Source organism: Ascaphus truei, chromosome 14 (genome assembly GCF_040206685.1).
Source record: "Ascaphus truei isolate aAscTru1 chromosome 14, aAscTru1.hap1, whole genome shotgun sequence".
NCBI lineage: Eukaryota > Metazoa > Chordata > Amphibia > Anura > Ascaphidae > Ascaphus > Ascaphus truei.
In genome coordinates this window covers 51,305,549-51,328,011 of record NC_134496.1, presented here as the reverse complement: position 1 = coordinate 51,328,011, position 22,463 = coordinate 51,305,549, and the positions used below count along the sequence as shown (strand labels likewise).

The 22,463-nt window shown below is 43.9% G+C and overlaps 1 protein-coding gene across 1 annotated transcript in view; it reads right to left on the bottom strand.

Moving 5' to 3' along the window:
* Window positions 1-22,463, bottom strand: part of DIS3L2 (DIS3 like 3'-5' exoribonuclease 2) — a 197,070-nt gene that overhangs the window by 137,528 nt on the left and 37,079 nt on the right. Inside the window, 3 exon segments of the mRNA XM_075570969.1 lie at window positions 1,083-1,330; window positions 2,770-2,873; window positions 17,143-17,365. Of these exon segments, the coding sequence (XP_075427084.1) occupies window positions 1,083-1,330; window positions 2,770-2,873; window positions 17,143-17,365 (575 nt within the window).

Below are 22,463 nucleotides of genomic sequence, written 5' to 3'. Positions count from 1 at the left end.
AGCGGCGCGGTTATAAAACTCCTGTGTTTTCAGTGGAGCGTGATTCTCGTTCAGTTTAAACATCGTGTTCAGTGGTTTATAAACCACACCCTGGGTGCTTCCTCTGTGCAACCCTTAACCCAGCAATTACATGCATGTCGGATCCATTTACTCTTTCTAATCATCATCATAATTATTATTCTTTCCTCTTCTCATATTCGCACACTGCAGCTGCAACGGGCATGCCGGTCTCTCGCTAGTATCACAAGCCCTTGTTCCAGTCCAAAGCGGCTGATTACTCACTGCTGTTCTCACTTTCACAAACCCAAGGAGCCTTTGAACTGGACTTTCCATCAGCACAGAGGCTGCATATATACGACTCACAGAGGACCAAGGACACCTGACTTCAGCTTTGAAAGGGAAAGTATTAACTTACTCCAGTGGTCCTTAAAATTGTCCCCGAAATTACTTTAATTGTTGGATGCAATTTCTGGCCTTCATATTTGTAGGTAGCTGCCAAAAGCTACTTAAGAAACAGAGCTGTGACCAGGGAAAGTGTGTGAACATGAATGTGGAGAGAAAGAGACATACAAAACCCATACATTATTATTGAAAAGAGAGCCTTGTGATTAAAGGAACATCTTTAGAGCAGGAGTTGATGGTTCAAGACTGCTCCAGCTTAACTAGTCTTTGGTATTTTCTCACCCAGTAACCAGAGTTAAAAAGACTGTAAGATGTTCGTGACAGAGATTTCCTATGCACAATGCAGATTTGTATTAGCACAGATTTACAAAAAAAAATGGTTAAGATTAAAAACAGACAGGCCAACACCAAGATCTCAGACAGCTCCATCTGAACCCTTCACACACAACACAATTGTAAACAATGGTGCACATTTTGTGCATCACAAACCAATTGGTTATATTGTAGTGATGGGCTCGTCTTCATAAACGCTTCACAGCCTGCTCCTGTTGCACTACTAAAGCTATGTTCCCCAATAAAAAAAAATCAAGTCTTTCGCAATTGCGCCAATTTGCCAATGTATAGTTTGGGATGTTACGTGTGATTTTGGTGTTCTCCGCAGTTGCCTCTTCAACACTTACCCCTGAGCAAAGTTACTGTCCTGTCTCCAGTCCGTGATACGGCAGATGAAGAGCGTGTTGGCATAATCTTCAGGCCGGGTCACAAAATCGTCAGGGCAGTCCCCACGTTGGACGTAGACGCGGGGAAGCCTGTGGTCCACTGGGGAGAACAAGGCGCACTTCCTGGAGAGCTCGCTGTTCTTGTCGGTCAGCGGCTTAATGAAGCCAGTGGCTGCTCTAGAATGTTTCTTCTCCAATATGTAAACCACCTACAACAAGCCAAGGAACACAAACGGGGATTCATTTATTTTTTTTCCCTCACCAAAATGAAAGTATGCTACATATTAAACAAAACCCCAGCACTGCACAGCCCTCCATAACGCACAAATTACAGAACAAGCTTTTAACATATCAAAAGGATTTAAACCTTAAAACTAGCTAAAGACATTAACTAGCCCATGCGGGAGGCTATCTTCCTCAACAGTGGCATAGAAACAACACAAACCGTGTACAAGTAGAAGAGATTTTGCATCAAACGCACTTCGTGTGGGGAGCGTCTGCTCTCAATTTTGCACAAAGATTTATTTCCCCCCCCCATTTGTTTTTTGCATGTACTATACATACTTCGGTTTATTCTTGGGGATAAAAATACGATTATGCAGTGTTTTGATCTTGCAATTAAAAGGTCAAGTAAAGTCATGGTTACACAAATTGTGCACATGTCAGACCCACTGATTATCCCTTACGCAGGAGACAGGAAAACCTAAACATAAACAAACTATTATGAAATAAACTGTAAAAAAAAAAAAAAAAAAAAAAATGATACAAAACATTTAAAAAGAGATTAACATCACGGATTAGGTTTTGGTGCTAGCAACAAAATCCAATAATAAGCAAAATAAAGTTGTTGCTCCCAAAATCCTCACATTTATCCAATCCAGTCATGTTTTATAAGCATCAAGTTCAACGCTGCTCATTAAAACACTCCACAAAGACATCTGATACAAAACGGATGAGACAGACAAAAAAAAAAACGTTTCGGAAAATGCATATCCGAACAAGACCCGGAGCTCCGTCCAAGTGCTGCGCGTCACGTCAACGTAACAAGGTGTGGAATATTATTCTGTGTAAGGACAAACACATTGGGAATGTGACAAGAAGATAACAATGGTACCATCTTTATAAGAGATGAACATGAGATGCCACGGCCTGAGCAGGTGGAATTCATACTAAATCATAAAAGTGCGACATAAAAAGTTGTGTTCAATATTCCAACAAAACCATACTTTGTAGACACTACATCATACTGAACTAAGTATTTATAAAAAATATAGTTGATTTTTGTAAGCATGGGGGTGGGGGCGGGGGCGCACCATTCCATTTCTCTAGGTGGTCCGATATCCAAGCAACTCACCTTCACGGTCCCTAATGACTTTTGCTTCATCACGTGTACAGTGGCCCCATGAGCCGTTTACCCGAAGTCAGCATGGAGGAATACAAATTAAATTGCTTAAAACAGTCACCGTAAAATCATTGGTAAAAGCACAGACACCGTCCATTTGAGTGGTCTTTAAAATAATGACAAGAAGATGGGGGGGTGGGATAACATGCTTACACGAATAAAGAACACGCCAATTGTACATGTGTACTAGTCAGAGAGCTCAGTTTGGGAGTGCTTAACCTGTACGTATTAGGAGTAATACTCTACCTTTGCAGTCTTCTGAAGGCAGTTATCTGGCAGAAGTCGGGGGTCACTTTGATTGGAAGACACTCTCTTTGCAGCTCCCATTCCATTATTCAGTTTGCTAGCTGCTGTAAGACAAATGTGTAATGCTGACCTGTGCCACTCAGACAGACATGCGTTTTAGGCATAGTCACATCCATTTAACCCAACTGTTGGTGAGTTTACAAAGCATTACCATATCTTTGAATAGTCTTGTAGAAAGCTTTGTTCTTCGCATTAGTTTGGTATCACATATGCAGAACTTTAAGGTGTAAGCAAAAAAAATTAACAATGCAAACCAATGGTTATTACAAATCATAGACACAGGAGCACAAACGCTTTCTGCAGCAGGACTTCCTGTCACCTATGATGATATCCCTAATACACAGGAAGTGAACAGTATTTCCCCCAATGAGTAGTGAAATTAGGTGAAAGAAATTGGCAGCTTCAATAGAGAAGAATCTGGAGTGGTCACATTTCTGGTCTGTGCAGCAACTGCCCCACGGACAGAGAGGGCCACTAATACTGCCCCACGGACAGAGAGGGCCACTAATACTGCCCCACGGACAGAGAGAGCCACTAATACTGCCCCACGGACAGTACTAATACTGCCCCACGGACAGAGAGGGACACTAATACTGACCCACGGACAGAGAGGGCCACTAATACTGCCCCACGGACAGAGAGAGCCACTAATACTGCCCCACGGACAGAGAGGGCCACTAATACTGCCCTACGGACAGAGAGGGACACTAATACTGCCTCACAGTCAGAGAGGGACACCAATACTACCTCCTTACAGATGAGCAAAGTAAACTGGTGACATGGGTTAAAATCAAACCAAACATTGCAGATTCTCTATACCAAGAGCGGCCAACTCCAGTCCTCAAGGGTCACCAACAGGTCAGGTTTTAAGGATATCCCTGCTTCCGCACAGGTGGCACAGTTATGAGCCACCTGTGCTGAAGCAGGGATAGCCCCAATACCTGGCCTGTTGGTGGCCCTTGAGGACTGGAGTTGGCCGCTCTTGCACTATACCTTGCCTTCCTCTGCATAGAACGTATGCTTGTATCAAGATTGGACTCGAGACCTTGTAATGGAAAAACATCGCTATCCAGGGACGGGCCGAACCCATGGAGGTGCTGTTTGTGAAACACGATAGCTGCCCAAAAGTAAATGTTGTGAAGATGCGAACGTTGCTTCCCACTACCTCATACTCCTCTGTATGAGACAGAGGTAACCCGGGGTCTCTGTCCTAAAACTGCCTAACTCATAAAAGCAGCCAAAGCGTGTGTCCAAGTGAGACTACTCCTTATTTAACCAAAGATCAGGATTGACTGCCAACTGGTTCCAACCACCTTTGCAGTCATACAACCATCATAGATCATCGCTATCAGATTACAGCTCTATTTGGGAAAACTGCCTCCACGGTGTGATCTTTTTAATTGATAAAAACAACATTACACATTTAACCGTAGCACTTAAACACACAAGGAGAGCTGAAGTATTTCCAATAATACCATCATGTTCCGATTGCCGGAGAGATGCTTTTCAATTCCATCTTCGAGCTGTCAGTGATATCATCAGCTGGGATCATCAGGGGAGGGGGGGATGGGGTGGAGAGAAACTACGATGGTAAGCAAGGAGGGGCGAGTGGGGAAAGAAGGGGTGAGGGGGGGAAAAAGGGGGGTGAGGGGGGAAAAAAGGGGGTGGGGGGGGAAAAAAGGGGGTGAGGGGGGAAAGAAGGGGCGAGGGGGGAAGAGGGGCAGCGTGGGAAAGAAGGGGTGAGGGGGGGAAGAAGGGATGAGGAGGGGGGAAAGGTGAGGGGAGGAGGAGGGTGAAAGGTAAGGGGGGGAGGAGGGGGGGAAAGGGGAGGGGAGGAGGAGGGGGGGGAGGAAAGGTGAGGGGAGGAGGAGGGGAGAGAAACTACGGTGATGAGCATTATTAGCCTGCTCAAATATAGTCACTAACTGCAGATGTGAATAAAGTATGGATCTATGCAAAACCCCCGATAATTTATTTATTTATACAATGTTTTACCAGGAAGTAATACATTGAGAGTTACCGCTCGTTTTCAAGTATGTCCCGATAGCAGAAAAATTGCAGAAAATAAATGTTAGATGTTTTATTTTTTTTCATCCTTGCCAGACACTTCGGTGCAGTATGTCACATTCTACCCTGGACACGTGTCCACATTCAGTACACGGGCTTGATGTGAACACTTGCATAACTTGCAGCATTAGAACTGTCTGAAGAAGATCTCGCACGGGCAAGTTTCCGTTTTCTTTTCCTTCCAGTACATTACCGAGTGGGACTCCAGACTTTCATATACCAGATGTGTCTAAAATTGCACTTCAGTTCAAAGTGGTCTCCAACCCCAAAACTGATATTTCCACTCGGTCCTGCACAGCGCTTAGTGAAAGAGATTTCCACAGAATATTAATACAAAACAGAAATCAAACTTCTCTCAATGGAAGGAATTATTTTACATTTGTAACAAAATGACAAATAACCATCACTGCCACAATTAGATTAGCACAACAATACAATACCCAAATCCGGCTGATTAGCAGGCTTATTAAGGTTGACAGATGCAAAATTATGTTCTCAGGGGCTGCCTTAGCTGTCAAGGAAATGTGTATCGCTCTCACAAAGGAAGGTAGCAGAGAACGCAAACACACGGACGCACACTGTCAGAAAGTAAACCTCCTCTCATCCTGCAACGGTTACGTCCAAGGGTCAACGCCTTCCCCCGAGGCAAACCGTCAATGTGGAGGAGGGGTGAGCAACGCCAGTCCTCAAGAGCCACCAACAGGCTAGGTTCTCAGGATAACGACACTTCAGCACAGGTGGCTCAATGTGTGGCTCAGTCAACGACTCGTCCTCAAGGGCCACCAACAGGTCAAGATTTCAGGATATCCCTGCTTCAGCACAGGTGGCACAATCTTCCACTGAGCCACTTGTGCTGAAGCAGGGATATCATGAAAACCTTACCTGTTGGTGGCCCTTGAGGGCCAGAGTTGCCCGTCCCCTGGTGTAGAAGCAAAGTAAAGGACTAGCAGTGATGTAATGTTGTTCGTTATGGTCAATCCTTTCACTGGCTGTAATCGGCTTCTAGAGGCTAGAAACACCATGCAGTGCCCAAGTCCCGGGATAAAGTATACCCCGAGAGAGAGTGGGCGCAGGCATTCAGGAAATGTAATGGAGACTTCGGACTATTTGAATTTTCTTTATGTTCTCTCTTCCATTTCTCAGTGTGTGTGTATAAAATACACACTGCGCTCTCCGTCTGTCGTGACACCTCAAATTCGCTCCCCGTCACGGAAAAAAAAAATGTGCAATAATCTCTGGTCATTTATCACTGCCCCATAGAGCTCACAATTAACTTCACTTACCAACTGAGTTTACGGTAAACACAAGTCATTTTATTGTGAAAAATATATTGATATTATATACATGCTTTTCAGGGAAAGAAAATGAAATCTATTGCTGTACAATGCTCCAAAGGCCGCGGCAGGAAGATAACCAATCATTTCTTTGGGGGTGGGAAAAACAAACTGATAAGCGCTTAAAGATAACAAAAATACAAAGCTGAATCAATAAGAGGTTAAGAAAAAGTTCATAAGAAAAAGTCGTGAGCAGGAAATTACTAATTTTACTCAATGGGTGTAGGGGCTCTACGAACAGAGAGAATAGCATTCACATTTCGTAAATTTTTTTTTTAACTCTGCGTCCCCTGCCCTTCAGGGCCACAGTTTTAACAGTTCATTAACACGTCCAGGGGATACTTCACCCGCTAGTCATGCCTGCTGGAGAAAAGCCATGGACGTATCCTGGCAAGAACACCATACGTGTGAGGACTCCGCTTATGTGCATAGCCAAAAGGTAAAGACTTACAGTCTGGCACACAGGGAATTGGGGGGGAGTGGGGGCCGGGAAGGGAGCCTGGTCCTGGTTAGGGGGGGGGGTGAATAAAATAAGATTAATGGAGTTTCATGAGATAGTGAAAAGAGTCACAGACTCTGCTACCCCTTCCCCCAAAGAAATTTATTTTGGCAGAAGATGCCTCCATTTCATGACCAGACATACTAGAAAGTAATTAAACTGCTCCGAATAGGTGAAACTTTATTTTAACGAGTGATATTTGACAATCCTGTTAGAGAAAAAAAAGAAAACCATTTCACAGCTGTGAATTAAGTGTTTATGATGCTTCTATTCCTGGCTGTGGTGCGTGCCCCAACAATCACCAAGAAGGGCCCTTACAGTAGAACAAACCCCTCCTTACAGTTACATGCCCAACCCAACAGAAATGCTGCCCATGTTGGTGTGTCCCAGCCAAGCACGTCCACTCCAGCAATAACTATGCTCCGTGCAAAAACGTTGCTTCAGGAACTGTGACGGTCTTGGGTAACTTGCAGTACTCACTGAGGTCACCCATACTTGGGCAATCTTGTATCCTGTTGGCACTGCTGATTCCATAGTTTAATGGACCACACCTCGGGCAGTGTGCCCGTTTATTGTTTCATTATAAAATCGTGAAGTTCCTGCAGCAGGGATGCACCAATTGGCTTGGACTGGAGCCTTATCTCTGTGCATGGAAGTAGCAGGCTGGAGGGACTCCAAGGGGGCTTCACCACTGACAGGTTGAGGGAAATGAAGTCATTTAACCCTTGCACACACAGGATGCTTGCAGTAAATATATATTATAGTTGTCAGCTGCTGGAAATTCAGATTCTCGAGCCTCTTCCCTCGCTCGTACCCTACTTCAGGGGTGCTCAACTCCCGTCCCTAAGGGCCACCAACACATCAGGTTTTTAGGCGATCGCAGCTTCAGCACAGGTGACTCAGTGGAAGAGTGCACCCCCTGTGCTGAAACAGGGATAGCCTTAAAACTTGACCAGTTAGGGGTCCTCAACTACAGTCCTCAAGACCCCCCCCCTCCTGCCCCCTAGAGGGTCAGATGGGGACATGGGCAGAGAAAAGGGAAAGTAACAGTAGGGAATTAGGGACAGTTGGTAACAGTCACAGGTCAGTGAGGACACGTGAAGATAACATTTATCCAACACAAGTGGTGGAAGGTTCTTATTTCTGCACAAAGTATGTTTGTCATCAAATCAGAGCATCTGATTTCTAGAAATGGAGTACACAAAAAAGGTTTCCGGTATTTACAAGTCTTCATAAGACCCCACAGACATTTTATCAACCACAATAGATACAAACCAAACAGAAGAACCATATAAGACGTGTTTATGAAGTCCAAAACATTACCATTTATGCTATCAAAATAGACCACAGTGCTTTTAAATACACAGTACTACACTAATGGTGGGAGGTAATTTAAATTGGTCAATTGTGTTATTAGCCTATATGTACATTTCATGTACGTGGAATGTTACGATATCCCTTCTATAAACACGGTTACAAGTTGATGGACAAAAGAACATCAGTCCTCCAAAAGTCCCCCGAACCTGCTTCAATCTCCGCATTATACAATGGGTTGAAATACAGAAGAGGACACTGGGTAATAGTTTAGGGAAATTAGCAGAAAAGGACCCTGGGTAATTTAGGAAAATTAGCATAGGGGTTCACATTTTAGGCCCCGTTCACACAGCGCGCTACACGATGTGCGCGCGCGTCACAGATTCTAGCGGCCAATGGTAGTGTTCAGTATTGAAACTACCATTGGCTGCAAAGTGCAGCGTCGACGCTGCTGCAGTCGCGGGAGTCTTTTCAATCTGTGGTCTCCGGCTGCAGCAGCGTGACGTCAATTTCAGCAGCCAATCAATGTCCAGGCGTTTTACATTGATTGGCTGCTGAAGTTGACCAGAGACTCGGCAGTGGGGAAGGGACGGGGGACGAGGGACGGGGGACCCCCGCCCTCAGTATATGATCCCCTCTGTGCAGTGGGTTTCGGGGCAGATCTGTGCTGGTGGGGGGGTATGAACCTCGGTAAACTAAAACTACAATAAATAAATAAAATAAAACTAGCTTCGGGACACGGGGAGGGGACGCACGCACAGACCTGCTACACACACTTCCTGGATGTCGCATCATGATGATCACACATCGCCCAGCAGACGGAGGCGCGCACACGCAGCGTCGCGAAGCCACGTGTGAACGCGGCCTTAGCTTCCAATTTACTCTAAACAGACATTCCTAGAGTTTTTGCTTCTGTATTACAGGGCTTCTCTGGGTGTTGTACAATGTAGAGTGCACCATTTGTCTCTCCCCACCCACCCCCAATATAACCTTAGTGGTGTCTTGTTGAAAAGGATTACAAAATATATATTTAAAAAAGTTAAAAATAGCACAAGTGGCTCCACCACTCAAGGTTCATCTGATGTCCATGAGCGTGTAAAAAAAAACAAAAAGCCTTTTATATAACTATTGTAGGATAATCTCTTCCCCCTCCTCCCCCCCTTTTTTTGTTTTAATAAAAAGGGGCTCTGCTGACCAACCATATACAGTGGCGATTGCGAACCCCAATGATAATTACAGAAATTCCATGATAACCTTATTGAATCAAAACCAGTCATTTCTTAAATATTTTATAGAGTTTATATTAACTAATTCCATGTCTTTTGAACAAAATGATGAATTAGACAAACAATGAGTAATTAAGAGAGTTGGGGTATGTGCAAAAGGTAAACCCTGGATTTATCAGCTAAATTAAAGGGGATAATAAGAATCAGGTGTTTCAATAATTAGGTAGATCTTCAGGTGTGAGTCTGTGAAGCCCTACCCTATATAAAAGATCAGAAACAGTTTTTGTTCTTCACCAGGTGAAGTGGAAACATCATGCCACACTGGGAAAAGCAGTTACTGATGCTCAGTCATCAAAGGGTTACAAAACCATTGCTAAAGGATTTGGGACTCCACCAATTCACTGGCAAAAATGGTCTACAAATGGAGACGTTCAAGTCCACAATCACACTACCAAGGAGCGCTCGTCCTACCAAAATGTTTCCAAGAACAAAACGACATTCATCCACAAAGTCACAAAGAACCCCAGAATAAAATCCAAGCATGTGCAGGCCACTCTCGCCTTGACTAATGTGAGTGTTCATGCTTCAACTATCAGAAAAAGACTGAACAAGAATGGTGTCTGTGGAAGGATAGCCAGGAGGAAACCACTGCTTTCTAAAAAGAACATTGCTGCCCGTCTGAAGTTTGCCAAAGAGCACATAGATGATCCACAAGAAATCTGGAACAATGTTCTCTGGAAAGAGGAGTCAAAAGGTAGAACTTTTCGACCTCAATGAGAAACATTAAGTTTGTCGAAAACCAAACACTGTTTGTACAGAAGAACCTCATCCAACCGTCAAGCATAGTGGTACGAGTGGTTGCTGCCTCAGGACCTGGACGGCGCGCCATCATTGACGCAACCATGAATTCTTCATTGTATCAGAGGATTCTAGAGGAGAAGGTCAGGCCATCTGTTCGTAAACTGAATCCAAAGCGGGTCATGCAGCAAGACAATGATCCTAAACATACCAGCAGATCTACAAAAGAACGGCTGCAGAAGAAATTCTGCGTTTAAGAATGGCTCATTAAAACTCCCGGACATAAACCCCATTGAAATGCTGTGGCAAGACCTGAAGCGAGCTGTCCATGCAAGGAAGTGCTCAAATGTCACTCAGTTGAAGCAGTTTTGCAGGGAGGAATGATCCAAAATTCTTCAAAACCGATGTGAGCCTGACCAGCAGTTACAGGAAACGCGCAGTTGAAGTCATTGGTGCTCAAGGAGGCGCCAACAGGTACTGAATCTAAAGGGGGCGCCAACAGGTACTGAATCTAAAGGGGGCGCCAACAGGTACTGAATCTAAAGGGGGCGCCAACAGGTACTGAATCTAAAGGGGGCGCCAACAGGTACTGAATCTAAAGGGTAACTTACTTTCTCGCACATGGATATTGAATGTTGAATCATTTGTGGATAAATAAATGTTGAAAAAAGTATCACGTTTGTGTCATTTGTTTCATCAGGTTATCTTGATCTATTATTAGGACTTCGATGAAGATCTAATAACATTTTAGGTTTGAAATGTGAAATATGGGAAAATGTTATGGGGTTCCCAAACTTTCTCGCCCTTGTATCATGGAATAAGATATCCCACAAGGCCAATTGCAAAACTTTCTCACTGCACCTCAGCTGCCAAATATAGAGTCCAGCTTCAGAGCCTGTAAAAGGTGGAAGAGGCCCAAACCCTGACAGAAAAGCTTTCAGGAAAAAGAGAAGCTTCCAAAGAAACGCCAGCACTAAGTAAGACGTATAGGACGGTTACGTGTATGTGACTGCATTAACCGGGACCACTTGAGCTTAACAGCAATTTGTCATTAACCCAGCTGCAAGCTTCCTTCAGAGCAGGGAAAAGACCTTCGCACTTAACAGATGTGCAACATACAAAGATCCAACTCACGGAAAATGTGCATAACAAAAAAGGACAAACTATTTAAGTTAGCTTAAACAACAAGTCCTTTAAAAAAAAAACTCCTTTGTTAAAAGATTTTAAGTGTTCTATAGAGGATCAAAGGTTTTTTTTGTGCAAGATAGGAAAATCTCGTATTAATTCCTTTGCCATTTATGCCGTTAAACGCCAAAGAGAGGAGTTTTTACTGAAGTGTTCTGTTTTAAATGTCAGGCTTTTGCTTTGGGCTTTCAGCGCAAGGATCGGCAGACAAATTACAATTAGTCTCCCACCTTTAAAATCAAAGCAGCTCTGTTGGCCGGAGAAGTGGTGATTAAAATCCTCTTTGCTGAAAGCTGATCTTTTGGGAGATTTCTGTGAGTGTTCATAGGCTTCCGAAACAGCAGGAAACCGCCTATTTTCAGGTTAAGATAACATTTTCTCAGCAGAGAGCGGGGGGAGGTTATCCATGGCGACTGCACGGTCGTCCTCTGAAAACAGCCCTTTAAAGGGACCACCCTGGTCATGTAAGTGGGTTAGGTTTCTGCAAATGATGCAATTAATGTAATCTTTGGTCTCCCCGCTCAGGCTGACTTCAGCATGAGGCCAGGAGATGGATGGAAGCTTTTGGAGTGTGAGACATGGATGCGAGGAACCAATTTCTGCTCAAAGCATTAACAGTTTAGGTGCTGAAGAGACACCCACAACACTGTTAGGCTGAGATTATACTCAGCGCGATGGCGCACGCGCGACAAACGCAAAAGGCATAATTCCTATGCGGCCACCCCTAGTGCGCACACACGACGGAGTGCGATCGCGGGACTGCGTTTGGAAAATATTTTTTTTTGTCTTTTCAAGCGCGGACGCGTGACGTCAGCAGTTCAGCCAATGAGGGCGAATCAGCTTCGTGACGCGTCTGCCACGCCTCCCCAAACTCCTGCAGCCGAGTTCACACAATCGCTTAGGCAACAGGCATGCGCGAGGCGATGCGGTCCGTCGCGCATGAGCAAGTAAGGTACTATAATCTTGGCCTTCGTGTCACAGACTGGCAAAGGTGTTCAGATATACTGATATAAGCACTGCAGTCCTCACACCAACCAACATACCTGCGCCTCTTCGAAGGACACCCTGTTCCCAGAGAGGAGATGGGTTTATGTAGGTTTTGGTCAGCATTGTCAAGAGCCATCAAGTCTACAGAGATGAATCTTCTGATGTGAGGAGAGGACAATCCCAAAGACTAGTGTGCAATTCATTATTTATTAATATTTTTTTAAACCAGCAAAAGAGCCAGCAACGCCAATGTAAAAGCCATCATTACCTTAATATGAACCGATACAGGTCCTTATTCAAGAATGAAATGGTGTACATCGTTTGAGACGTGCCGTTGTGCTTCATATTTAGATTGCGCTAGTTCAGGGGTGGGCAACTCCAGTCCTCAATGGCCCCCAACAGGCCAGATTCAGGCTGTCCCAGCTTCAGCACAGGTGGCTTAATCAGTGGCTCAGTCAATGGCTGAGCCACTGATTTAGCCGCCTATGCTGAAGCAGGAATATCCTGAAAACCTGGCATGTTGGTTTGCCCTCGAGGCCTGGAGTTGGCCACCCCTGAACTAGTGATCACAGTACCCTGTATTAGGTCATGTGTTACATTGCAATAGGAAGTGGAGAGATTTCCCATCTCACATTTAGTGCATGAAAGGGACCAGAAGCTGGTCACTGTGCATGACGTGCACCCATGCTCACATCATCATCTCCAGACTGAAAATTCAGGTGTAGCATTTCAATCTTTGCACACTCCCACGATGGACAGATTGGTTTAAAAACCAACAACAACCACATACTTCCATTATAAGTCGGGACATGAGGGGGAGGGCTTGGCGTTCAACAAGGTTTCAATTCCCAAGCGCATTTTGATACTGTAGTTCGATCTCCATTTTTGATGGATGCAGGAGAACGCAAAATAATGATACGGAAGAGGTGACCGGTCCTAATTAACTATTACAACACTGTTAATGATAAACGTCTTTCGGTTTGCGGCCCGATGAAACATCTAGTCTTCCTAGTGACCCCTGTAACAGTACTCGTGTATGGATGCTGGTTAGAATGGTGCGAGAATAGCACACACATGCACAAGTAGCTTGTGCCGGCCTTGCTTTACTATGCTACACACCTCACCTACTTGGAACAGAACAAACCGTTTTAAAGGGCTATTCTGCTGCTGAAAATTAGTTGGCTCAATGTGTGCAACCCTTCACATTTGCCACGGTGGCAGTGCCAGGGAGGAAATGATGAAATCTCTGGAGCACTTTTTAGACTCCATGCAATGCCAGTCTGTTACCCACTGCCACTGAAAAATGGGTGCAGAAACACAATGGAGGCCATGTACCCGAATATATCTGTATATAAGTATACAGGCTTTAACATAGCATCATGATGTCCCACCACTTCCCAAAATGTGAAACGGTTTACACCTGAATGTAAACACTTTAGCCCGTTTTGACCAAGCAGTCTTCCTTGTTTACACATGTCGACCCAGACAGTGTGACGGTAGAGGTAGCCTGGCATGCATATTAAAGGTTAAGCCCGCTGATTGCCCATACCCATCAAGATGGTGGTCTATATAGACTCACATGGCCATCTTAGGTAGGCAAAATGGCTGGCAAGTGTATGTGGCATTTCCGCCATGTAGGCAGTTTATGTCCCATGTTGATTGTGCTGTTGAGAATTGGTAAGGCTCCATTGTGTGGTGGATTGGTAATTCACTCGGCCCGGCTAGCATACAATGAAGTCTTGGATTGTAACCTAATTTGGGCTAGGTGAAATGTATGGCAACAGTGGGAAAGGGTGTGGACTCAAGCCAGAGGAACATTTCTTCCAAAAGCAGAGCCATTGTTCATCCCTGACTGAGGCGTCTATCTCTGCAGGCTATAGGCTGAAAATGGGAACGAAGGCCTGGGTCATAGCCCCGCCAGCTTGATTCCCATTGGTCAGTTTGAATTTCCCACACTCCTTAAGCCCGCCTCTGTGGGCTGTCCTAAAGAGTCACCGCCTTCCATGGCCCTGATTGGTCCTTCTCAGGCATGCCCTCGCTCACCGATTGGCCAGTGAAGACAAGTCTTTGGTCGGCACCCGGTCTTCCATGGTTTCAGATGGAGGCTGGGAAAGTATGTAAGTTGATGCCAATCAGAGCTCCACAGTTATTCGGCGTTATTCATTACTTCATAGCTAGTGCTTGCGATCCGGTGTAATCGTCTGGTCTTCCATGAGACAGGAATAAACCCAGCTTTTGTTCATACCTTTAATGGCCATTTATAAAAACAGTGCCAATTTCAGGACCACTTGCCCCCGACAACTTTTCAGCTTCCAAACAGTTCGCCATTAAATGCACCCCTTCTACTAGGTTTTTGTTCTTTTTTTTTTTTTACTTACTTACAAAAGCCTTTTTTCTGTCAATCTTCTGCCTTACGACACCTTGGGGCAGTGGAAGACACCTTGGGGCAGTGGAAGACACCTTGGGGCAGTGGAAGACACCTTGGGGCCCATGGATTGGAATGGAATATAAAGGATCTTCCAGCAATGGAAGGTGTCTTATGGCAGAAGATTGCTTAGTAAACATAACCCATAACAGCTACAATGTTTGGCCACTTAAAAAATAGTCCTGTTAGGTTTCAGTCTATATACAGGCATACCCCGGTTTAAGGACACTCACTTTAAGCAAGTCTTCCCTTTCTGACCCAAAAGCTCTGAAGAAAGATTCCTCAACAAGGGCCTTATCAAATCCCTTTGTAAGAAATCGTTCATTTAACAATTCCGACTGTGCTACAAAGTCAAGTTCAGTCGAACAATTACGACGTAATCTATTGAACCGACTAAATGAAATATTCGATATCCATTTAGGATGATGACTACTCTTAGCATGAATGTAGCTATTAACAGAGACATCTTTGATATGAACATCTGTTGGTATCCTGTGGTTGGAATCGATTGACCTAAAATTGACTCTCAACTGGATCCACAACACAAGTAAATACCAGACACAGACCAGATAAATACCAGACACAAACTGTTAGTGTTAAAATAAATCTAAAATATTCCCAAACTCAGAGTCCCAGATAATTAAAATATCATCTATGAAACGGCCATAGTACACCAGGCCCGCCCCCAGTGGGTCATTGGTCCAGACCCCCCTCTTCTTCCCTTCCCTCACCCTTTATTCTTTCCCTTTCTTCTCCCCCACTGACCCTCCCGTCCCCCCCTCCTTTCCCATCCCTTCTTTCCCTCTACCCCCCCCCCATCTATTGTTCTACTCTGGTCCCCTCCCTATCCTTTCTCTCCCCCTTCACCCCCCCCCCCTTTTTTCATTTCACCTACTTTTTTGGCATTTATATATTCATCTCTCTCACTGTTGGACTGATGTATTACTATTTTTCAGTTTTAGGATTTAGGTTCACTAGACACATTTTTGAAGTTACTTTATCTAATGATAGGTATAGGTGCTTGCATTGGTTATGTATTCACACCTACATAAGGTCTCTGTGTCAGTTTTTGGTCCGATTTCTTTAAGTGCAGTTTTAATTATTTTACTGTTATTTACATCTTATTTAAGATGCGTTTTTATTAATAGGGATTTTATATTCATAGTTATTCATCTATTGAGATTTTATGAGCAAATTTCTTGCAGTGTTTTGATTTGTTAATTGTCCCTACTGCTGGCCAATGAAATTCAGTAGTATTAACTACATAAGGCCGTGCGTTTAGTGACGGCGACGCGAATTCGACCTAAAACAAACGCATTGCCGCCACTCAGTGCGCTTATAGTGCACACGACGGCGACAAAGCGACGTCGCAAAAACCCGTCGCCGGCAAAATTTGATTTTTCAAGGGCTGTCGCGTCACGTGGCGGCCCTTGAACAAATCAAATTGCGGGAATCCCTCAATGCGGCCGACCGGCGAAAGCCGACGGCAACGTCACCCATCGTATCGCCGTCGCAACACTATAAGCACAGCCTAACGCGCCTGCCGTACCCAATCGGCATCCCCTGATGAAGTCAGCCGATGCTGACGAAACGCGTAGGGAGTGACGTAGTCGCGATATCTTGAGGTTGCGTTCCGTGAGAGAGGGATCCCCGTTTGGTGTGTGTAACACACCGAGCTGAACGTTGCATGCCGTAAAGCGGACCGCGAGGCTGAGAATTGATCTATTGGCTCTGTTGGTACAGGCTATACGTGCTTGAGCATTCTTTTGTATTGCAACGGAAGACGGGCAGTGCTGTCGGTGTGTCCTGGGGTCGGAGGGCTGCAGAAATACCTGCAGCAGCTTACGGAGGAGCTCAGCTGGACATCATTTTACCATTGGGTGATTCCCTCAACTGATGGTGACTATTACCACCACACCGCCACATATACCTTTGTGTGTATTTTATCTCTATATATCTTGTAAGTGGGCATTTTCCACCTTCTGTATCTTTAATACATTTTATGCTTTTGGTAATGCACTTGGGTGTGCGCTGTTTCTTTTCCCGTTTCTATAGATTATCTTGGGAAGTGATTCTTCCCTGAATACAGCTGCCCCCATTTCCTGCATTTGGCCATTCATTTGTGGAGTGGGATTGTACAATCCTCCACTACTCCTGGACAGGACTTGTAACTATACAAAACATTGGTTTACATACAATAATTTGTCTATATGTTAAATTATTTATTTTTATTTTCTGCATCTTTAGATTGTTGGCTAGCGCTGGCTCTCTAAATATATTTAAAAAAAAAAAAACACACAATCTAGTCCAGGTGTAAGAGAGTTATTTTTCTTAACTCACAAAAATCTATATATACAGTACAGTACTTCCTGCTAGCTTTCCTAGCTCACGTGTTTTTAAATAAAACTCATTGCAGAATTGTAGCTGTCAGTCAACACAAGGGTAAAAACGCAGCAAAGTTTCCGATCACACACTCACCCTTGCCACCATTTCCTAGAGAAAGATTGTGAACGCAGTCAGCCAAGGCACTACCCCGTCCTTCCTCCGTGCCACTGTCAAGCTGAGCCTCTATAATGACATCTGGCCTGCCGGCTTCACCCTTCACGGACTGCTGAGGAAGAACATGTTCTGATGGCTGAACCAGGCCAGGGGCGGCAGTTACAGCTTCTCCATCACTGTCACCACCATCTGGCTTTATTACCTGAAACAGGAGATGCCTTTAAGTTAATTATCACTTATAAATGTTAACAGTTCTTCAGACATTCTGCCCTTGAAGGGAGGGACAAGGAAATAAGTACAGTGCATGTGTAATGGGTTGTGTGCCACTAATTGACAGATACACACACACACACACACACACACACACACACATCTTGCTATGATGACTATAGAGTGGAAAATAAACGAATATCACACAGTCACAGCTACAAGACGTGGTGCAGCTTCCCACTGGATACAGCAGACAATTCCAACCTTGGCTCAAATTAGAGAAAACTTTGTTTTCGTGCCAAATGGAAAATCTTACCAGCCTAATAAATGACTCATTTTAAGTTTGTAAAAACATGGCAGCCATGGTTCCATCTCTGCAGAAATACGGGACATGAGACTCAAACGTAGCCTGAGCGCGGACTGACAGAGACCCATCTAGACATTGAGCATTTCAGGATACAATATACCAGTATGTTTAAAAGATAGCGGAACTGAGAAGTGTAAATAAAGCTAGAACACAATAATGCCTTTGAGACTGTGTAACGCGACAAAATCTGTGAAAAACTATTGCCATGCATGAACTGTGGAGCTTACTTGGACGGAGTCCTGGATTATTTGAACCTACAGCTTGTGCTTTTGGGGTATTGTTTGTAAAGGATACATCAAAGTATTTATATTGAGTAGATGATGGTTGATTTACCGACATTTCAATATTTTAGTTTAAATAGGCTTGGTTTGTGAAAAAAATAAAGTATGTGTCTTCATTTTTTAAATAGGTATACTGTAGATTAGCACACTTTTTTTTTCAAAACTGAAATTGGGATGAGAGCAAGGAGAGAAAATAAAAACATGGCCCCGAGACTGAGAATGATGAAGTAACTGTACGTGGCACTGACAGGTGCACGCTAAACTCAACCATCGTTTGAGAAAAGACGAACACGACTAATTTTAAGGAGGGGAAAATAAATGGGTGTAAGGCAGTTCAGGATTTCAAAACGTGTGTGTGTGTGTGTGTGTGTGTGTGTGTGTATGCGTGATCAAACGAGTTGCGATTGTTTTCAATTCAAAATAGTGGAACATCTCTAAGTAATAATCCATGACAGCCTCAGGAATAGAGGTAATTAACACCTATGGTGGAACCAAGTCAACTGGCACTTAACCCCTCCATTCCTCGCAGGGCTCAGCTGTCTTCTAGCAGAAGGATATGATGCCGCACATCTTACGGTCTTTAAATAGCAGAGGGGGGGCGAGTGCGGTACTAACCACTAGAAAATCAGATGTGTCAGCAGGGGGCTGGGAAACCAGGCTACTTTTGTTGGCGATTAGGAATCCAGGTTGGGAAATGGAACAATCTGTATTATTATTATTATTATTATTATTATGCTCCGTTCTGCAAAGCTGAGGTCCCATTTGATCAGGTGGTGGTTTTGTGCATGGAACCCCGATAGTAAAGGGGTCTTCCAGCCCCACTGCCACTCTTTAGAATTTGCTTTTCATCTTAAAAATGACATGCTGCCAAGGGACCTGCATTACAAAGCAGCGAATTCCTGGCAATGACTGGGTTAATCTCAAACATGCATTTTAGCAAGCAGATTTGTAACAAATGAATGGGAATCAATCACTTTTCTCACATAGAGACACAAAGTATCAAAGTGTCTCTAGAAAAGAGATACTCAGAATTACTATAAAAGGACAACCCGTTTCATATGGAAAGATGTAGCTTTGAAGTAGGTGAATCAAATTTGACTGCCAGCACCTTGTGACATTGGGCAAGTTGCCGTTTCCCGTGCCGTATGCACCAAAATTAGATTGTAAGCTGTTTGGGATATTGTACCGGCAACATTCTATGTACAGCGCTACGTACACGGTCAGCTGTATTTTAGAAATAACAAAGTAACCCATTACAAAGAAAGGTGTTCCACAGGGGAGAGGATTGATAGCAGCAGCTCTCACAGACATCCCTGAAATACAGAGCGGAATTGAGGAAATCCCAGATGGGTCTGGGACAGTTACCTTGTTGTGAATAGGGAAAAAATTAAAAAAAAAAAAAAAAAAGGTGGACACAAAATACTGGAGCTCTCCAAATGCTGAACCCCACAGTCCACTGGCCATGTCCCGCGTTTAACCTCTGCAAACTATGTACAGTGGGCACACACTATTCTATGTTATTACAGTGGGTTTAGCAAGGAATTGACTGTTTGTAGAATGGAGTTCGCTTAAGTTTAGTCAAGAAAGTAATGACTGGAAGAGGGATAACCAAACAGCACAGCAGGTTTAAGAACCAATACCGCACAAGCAACATACGTCATCATAAAAATCCCACATGACTGGCTGGCGATTGGTGTTTGACCCAGGGGGCATCCACAAGCTGTCCAGCATTTAACCCAATTCAATGACCCGATCATTTAATTATCGGCTCTATGTAACAAACTTGGCCCTTCCAAATCAGCCAAGTTTTTATCCATACTTTCCACAATCTGAGCATCTCATTCAGGTATCATTTATCCTTCATGCTCTGTCACCAGCAAGGCCTCTGATCCTGGGGAAAACAACATCTTCAAATACATCAACGTCACAATAAAAATACAAATTGCAGTGTTGGGCGGTTACAACACTTTCCCTTCCCAGCATTTCCCTACTACCCTACAGCCGTGATCGCCGCCCATTCCCTGCCTGCCCCACCATTTCCAGGAGGTGTTTACAGAAATTGCCCATTGCCTGTTGTGCACTTTAGGGTCACCTGGAGTTTAGGATAGTAAATCTCAGCTGGAAAGAAGCCAAATGAATGTCTTTAAGATCACAAAGCAGACTGGGCACTGCCAGAAGAGTTCAAATCAAAACAAAACCCCTGCCAGTAAGGTCTTTAGTCCACTGCTAATGTCCTTATTCAGGACATAAATTAACCCCCCATGCCACCCTCTGATCTTGGGCTGTGTCATGCACACATCAGATGGCAAACAGAAGTGTTAAGTTAATAATAAGCCCAATGGCCTCTGGATTAGGCTTTTCCAGCAGGTCTTTTTTAATGCACCAATCACACCCCAACTCCTGCACAGCAACCAGCATCCAGGCCTCTTTAAACCTAACGGGAAGGCACCAGCAGGAATAGCTTTAGTATTTGATATCCTTGCAACACACAAGCTGGGCTGGTGGTTACAGAAATAGTATGTTGTTCCATGTGCAGGCCTTTGGCAGAGTGGCCCTTCGGCTTTATGGACCAGCTTTGCTGTACTAATAGCTATTAATACAATAATCCCAGCTAAAATTAAACTACTTTTTCTGTGGTGTTCAAATATTTAAGGGGTGCGATGCACATGGAAAGACTATAGGTCGGTGTCTATGTTTTACACAATTAAAAGCACACAACCGTTTGCTAGTTTGGTTCCTACTGTCCAAAACATTATCTGTCATTTCAAAGGTTAACTACAAGTGCATAATTGCCAGAGGCTTTACTAGAGATAATCACTTAATTTTACCGTTGGAAGTTCCTTCAACATGTTGCAGGACACAGTTTCAAATCTTCCTTGGCAACAGAGTTTAAATACAGAGTAAGTAGTATTGGCATGAACTTCAAACACTGGATTCACGTCTCGATTTCTAGGATAAGGCTCTGGAAACATGCAAGAAGGCGGTGTGCAAAAGGCCAGTTTCTGCTCAGTTTCACAAAAACCGGGGGCTTTCATTTGGGTTAGTTCAATAATAGCCCAAAATGGGTCGAACACAAAAATTCAACCAGCTCCCTTACAAGTTATGTTAATGTAACTGCTGGCCTCCCTAGGACTACGGCGGCTATAGTTAGCATTACTGGAGGGATTCCAGGTCTGCCCACACCGGTCCTACAAACCCTAGCACGTAATAAAGCCAGAAATCTGAAACACTGCAGCCCCTTATCTAATATCTTCAGTTAGGTGTCGCTACTTCAAAGACGAAGGAAAAACATCTTCAGAAAACAGAAGGAACATTGGTGGGAAGTAACATGAACTTCATATCTCTAAGGATTCAAAAGTTCCTGAATGACAAGTCAGAGTAACACTTGTGTTGGAAGGCAGATTGTGTGTGAAAAATCCCATTAGTTCTGTTGGCCATCATGAAATTGACAGCAGGAGGTGGAAGGCCGTAAGATGCCCATAAAAAGCAAGAAATCTATCTCAACAATCATGTGAGATGACCCAAGGCATGTGGACAATAGGTTCTGCTAATATCCACACAGCAAGGTACTGGCATTTCATGGCACTGTGGGAAAGCATCGTCAATTACCAACACTGGCAGTGTGAAATTAGCTACTATTTGGGTCCGACCATTGCAAAAATACAGATCAAGGGCCAGCTGTGTTCCTTTTAAAAAGGAGTGCAAACGTTTTTTTTTTTTTGTGCTACTTTACAGCATTCTTGAGTTGGAAAGGCAATTTACCATAGACCTTAGCTGGATTCATAAAAAAACTGACATGTACTGTAGAGAACACAAACAAACTCACCATATACATGACTCAGGAATAAGATTAGAACCAGAACAATGAAAGAAGTGAACAGTACCACTACAATTTAGGAAAAAAGGTGGAGAAAAAAAAATGTATGCTCAGTATTTTTATACGGCTTTAGAAATCCCTAGTGCAATATAACATCGGAAGCCATCTCGGGGCCGAACACTCCCGGGACGCTGTTCACCTTCCAATGGGAAGCAGATACTGAATGGTGATATTTGTACCATGTAACAAGTGGTTAAGTGGAGAGATAGCGATTTCACCTGAGGCCGCATACTCAGAGGATAACACATTCTGTATTCTAGGCTATAATCTTCAACACAACTGCTACATGCAAAACTGGGGCTTCTCATGCTTCGCAGAGCAGCAGCAAAAGCAGAGTAAATAAACTGGCGATGGACGATTACATTGGTTTTGCGTAGGATATGCACACTGCATTCATGGCACGAGATGGCAAAGACTCACAAAGCAGACTGGGCAACAAAGGGGATCTTCGATGATGGGCTAAACAAACCAATTTCAGTGAATACACACACGTAAGTTGTTTTACAACCAATCCTTTTTAGCAAAAAAAAAAAAAACGAACTTTCAGCGTACACCCTTTTCTCTC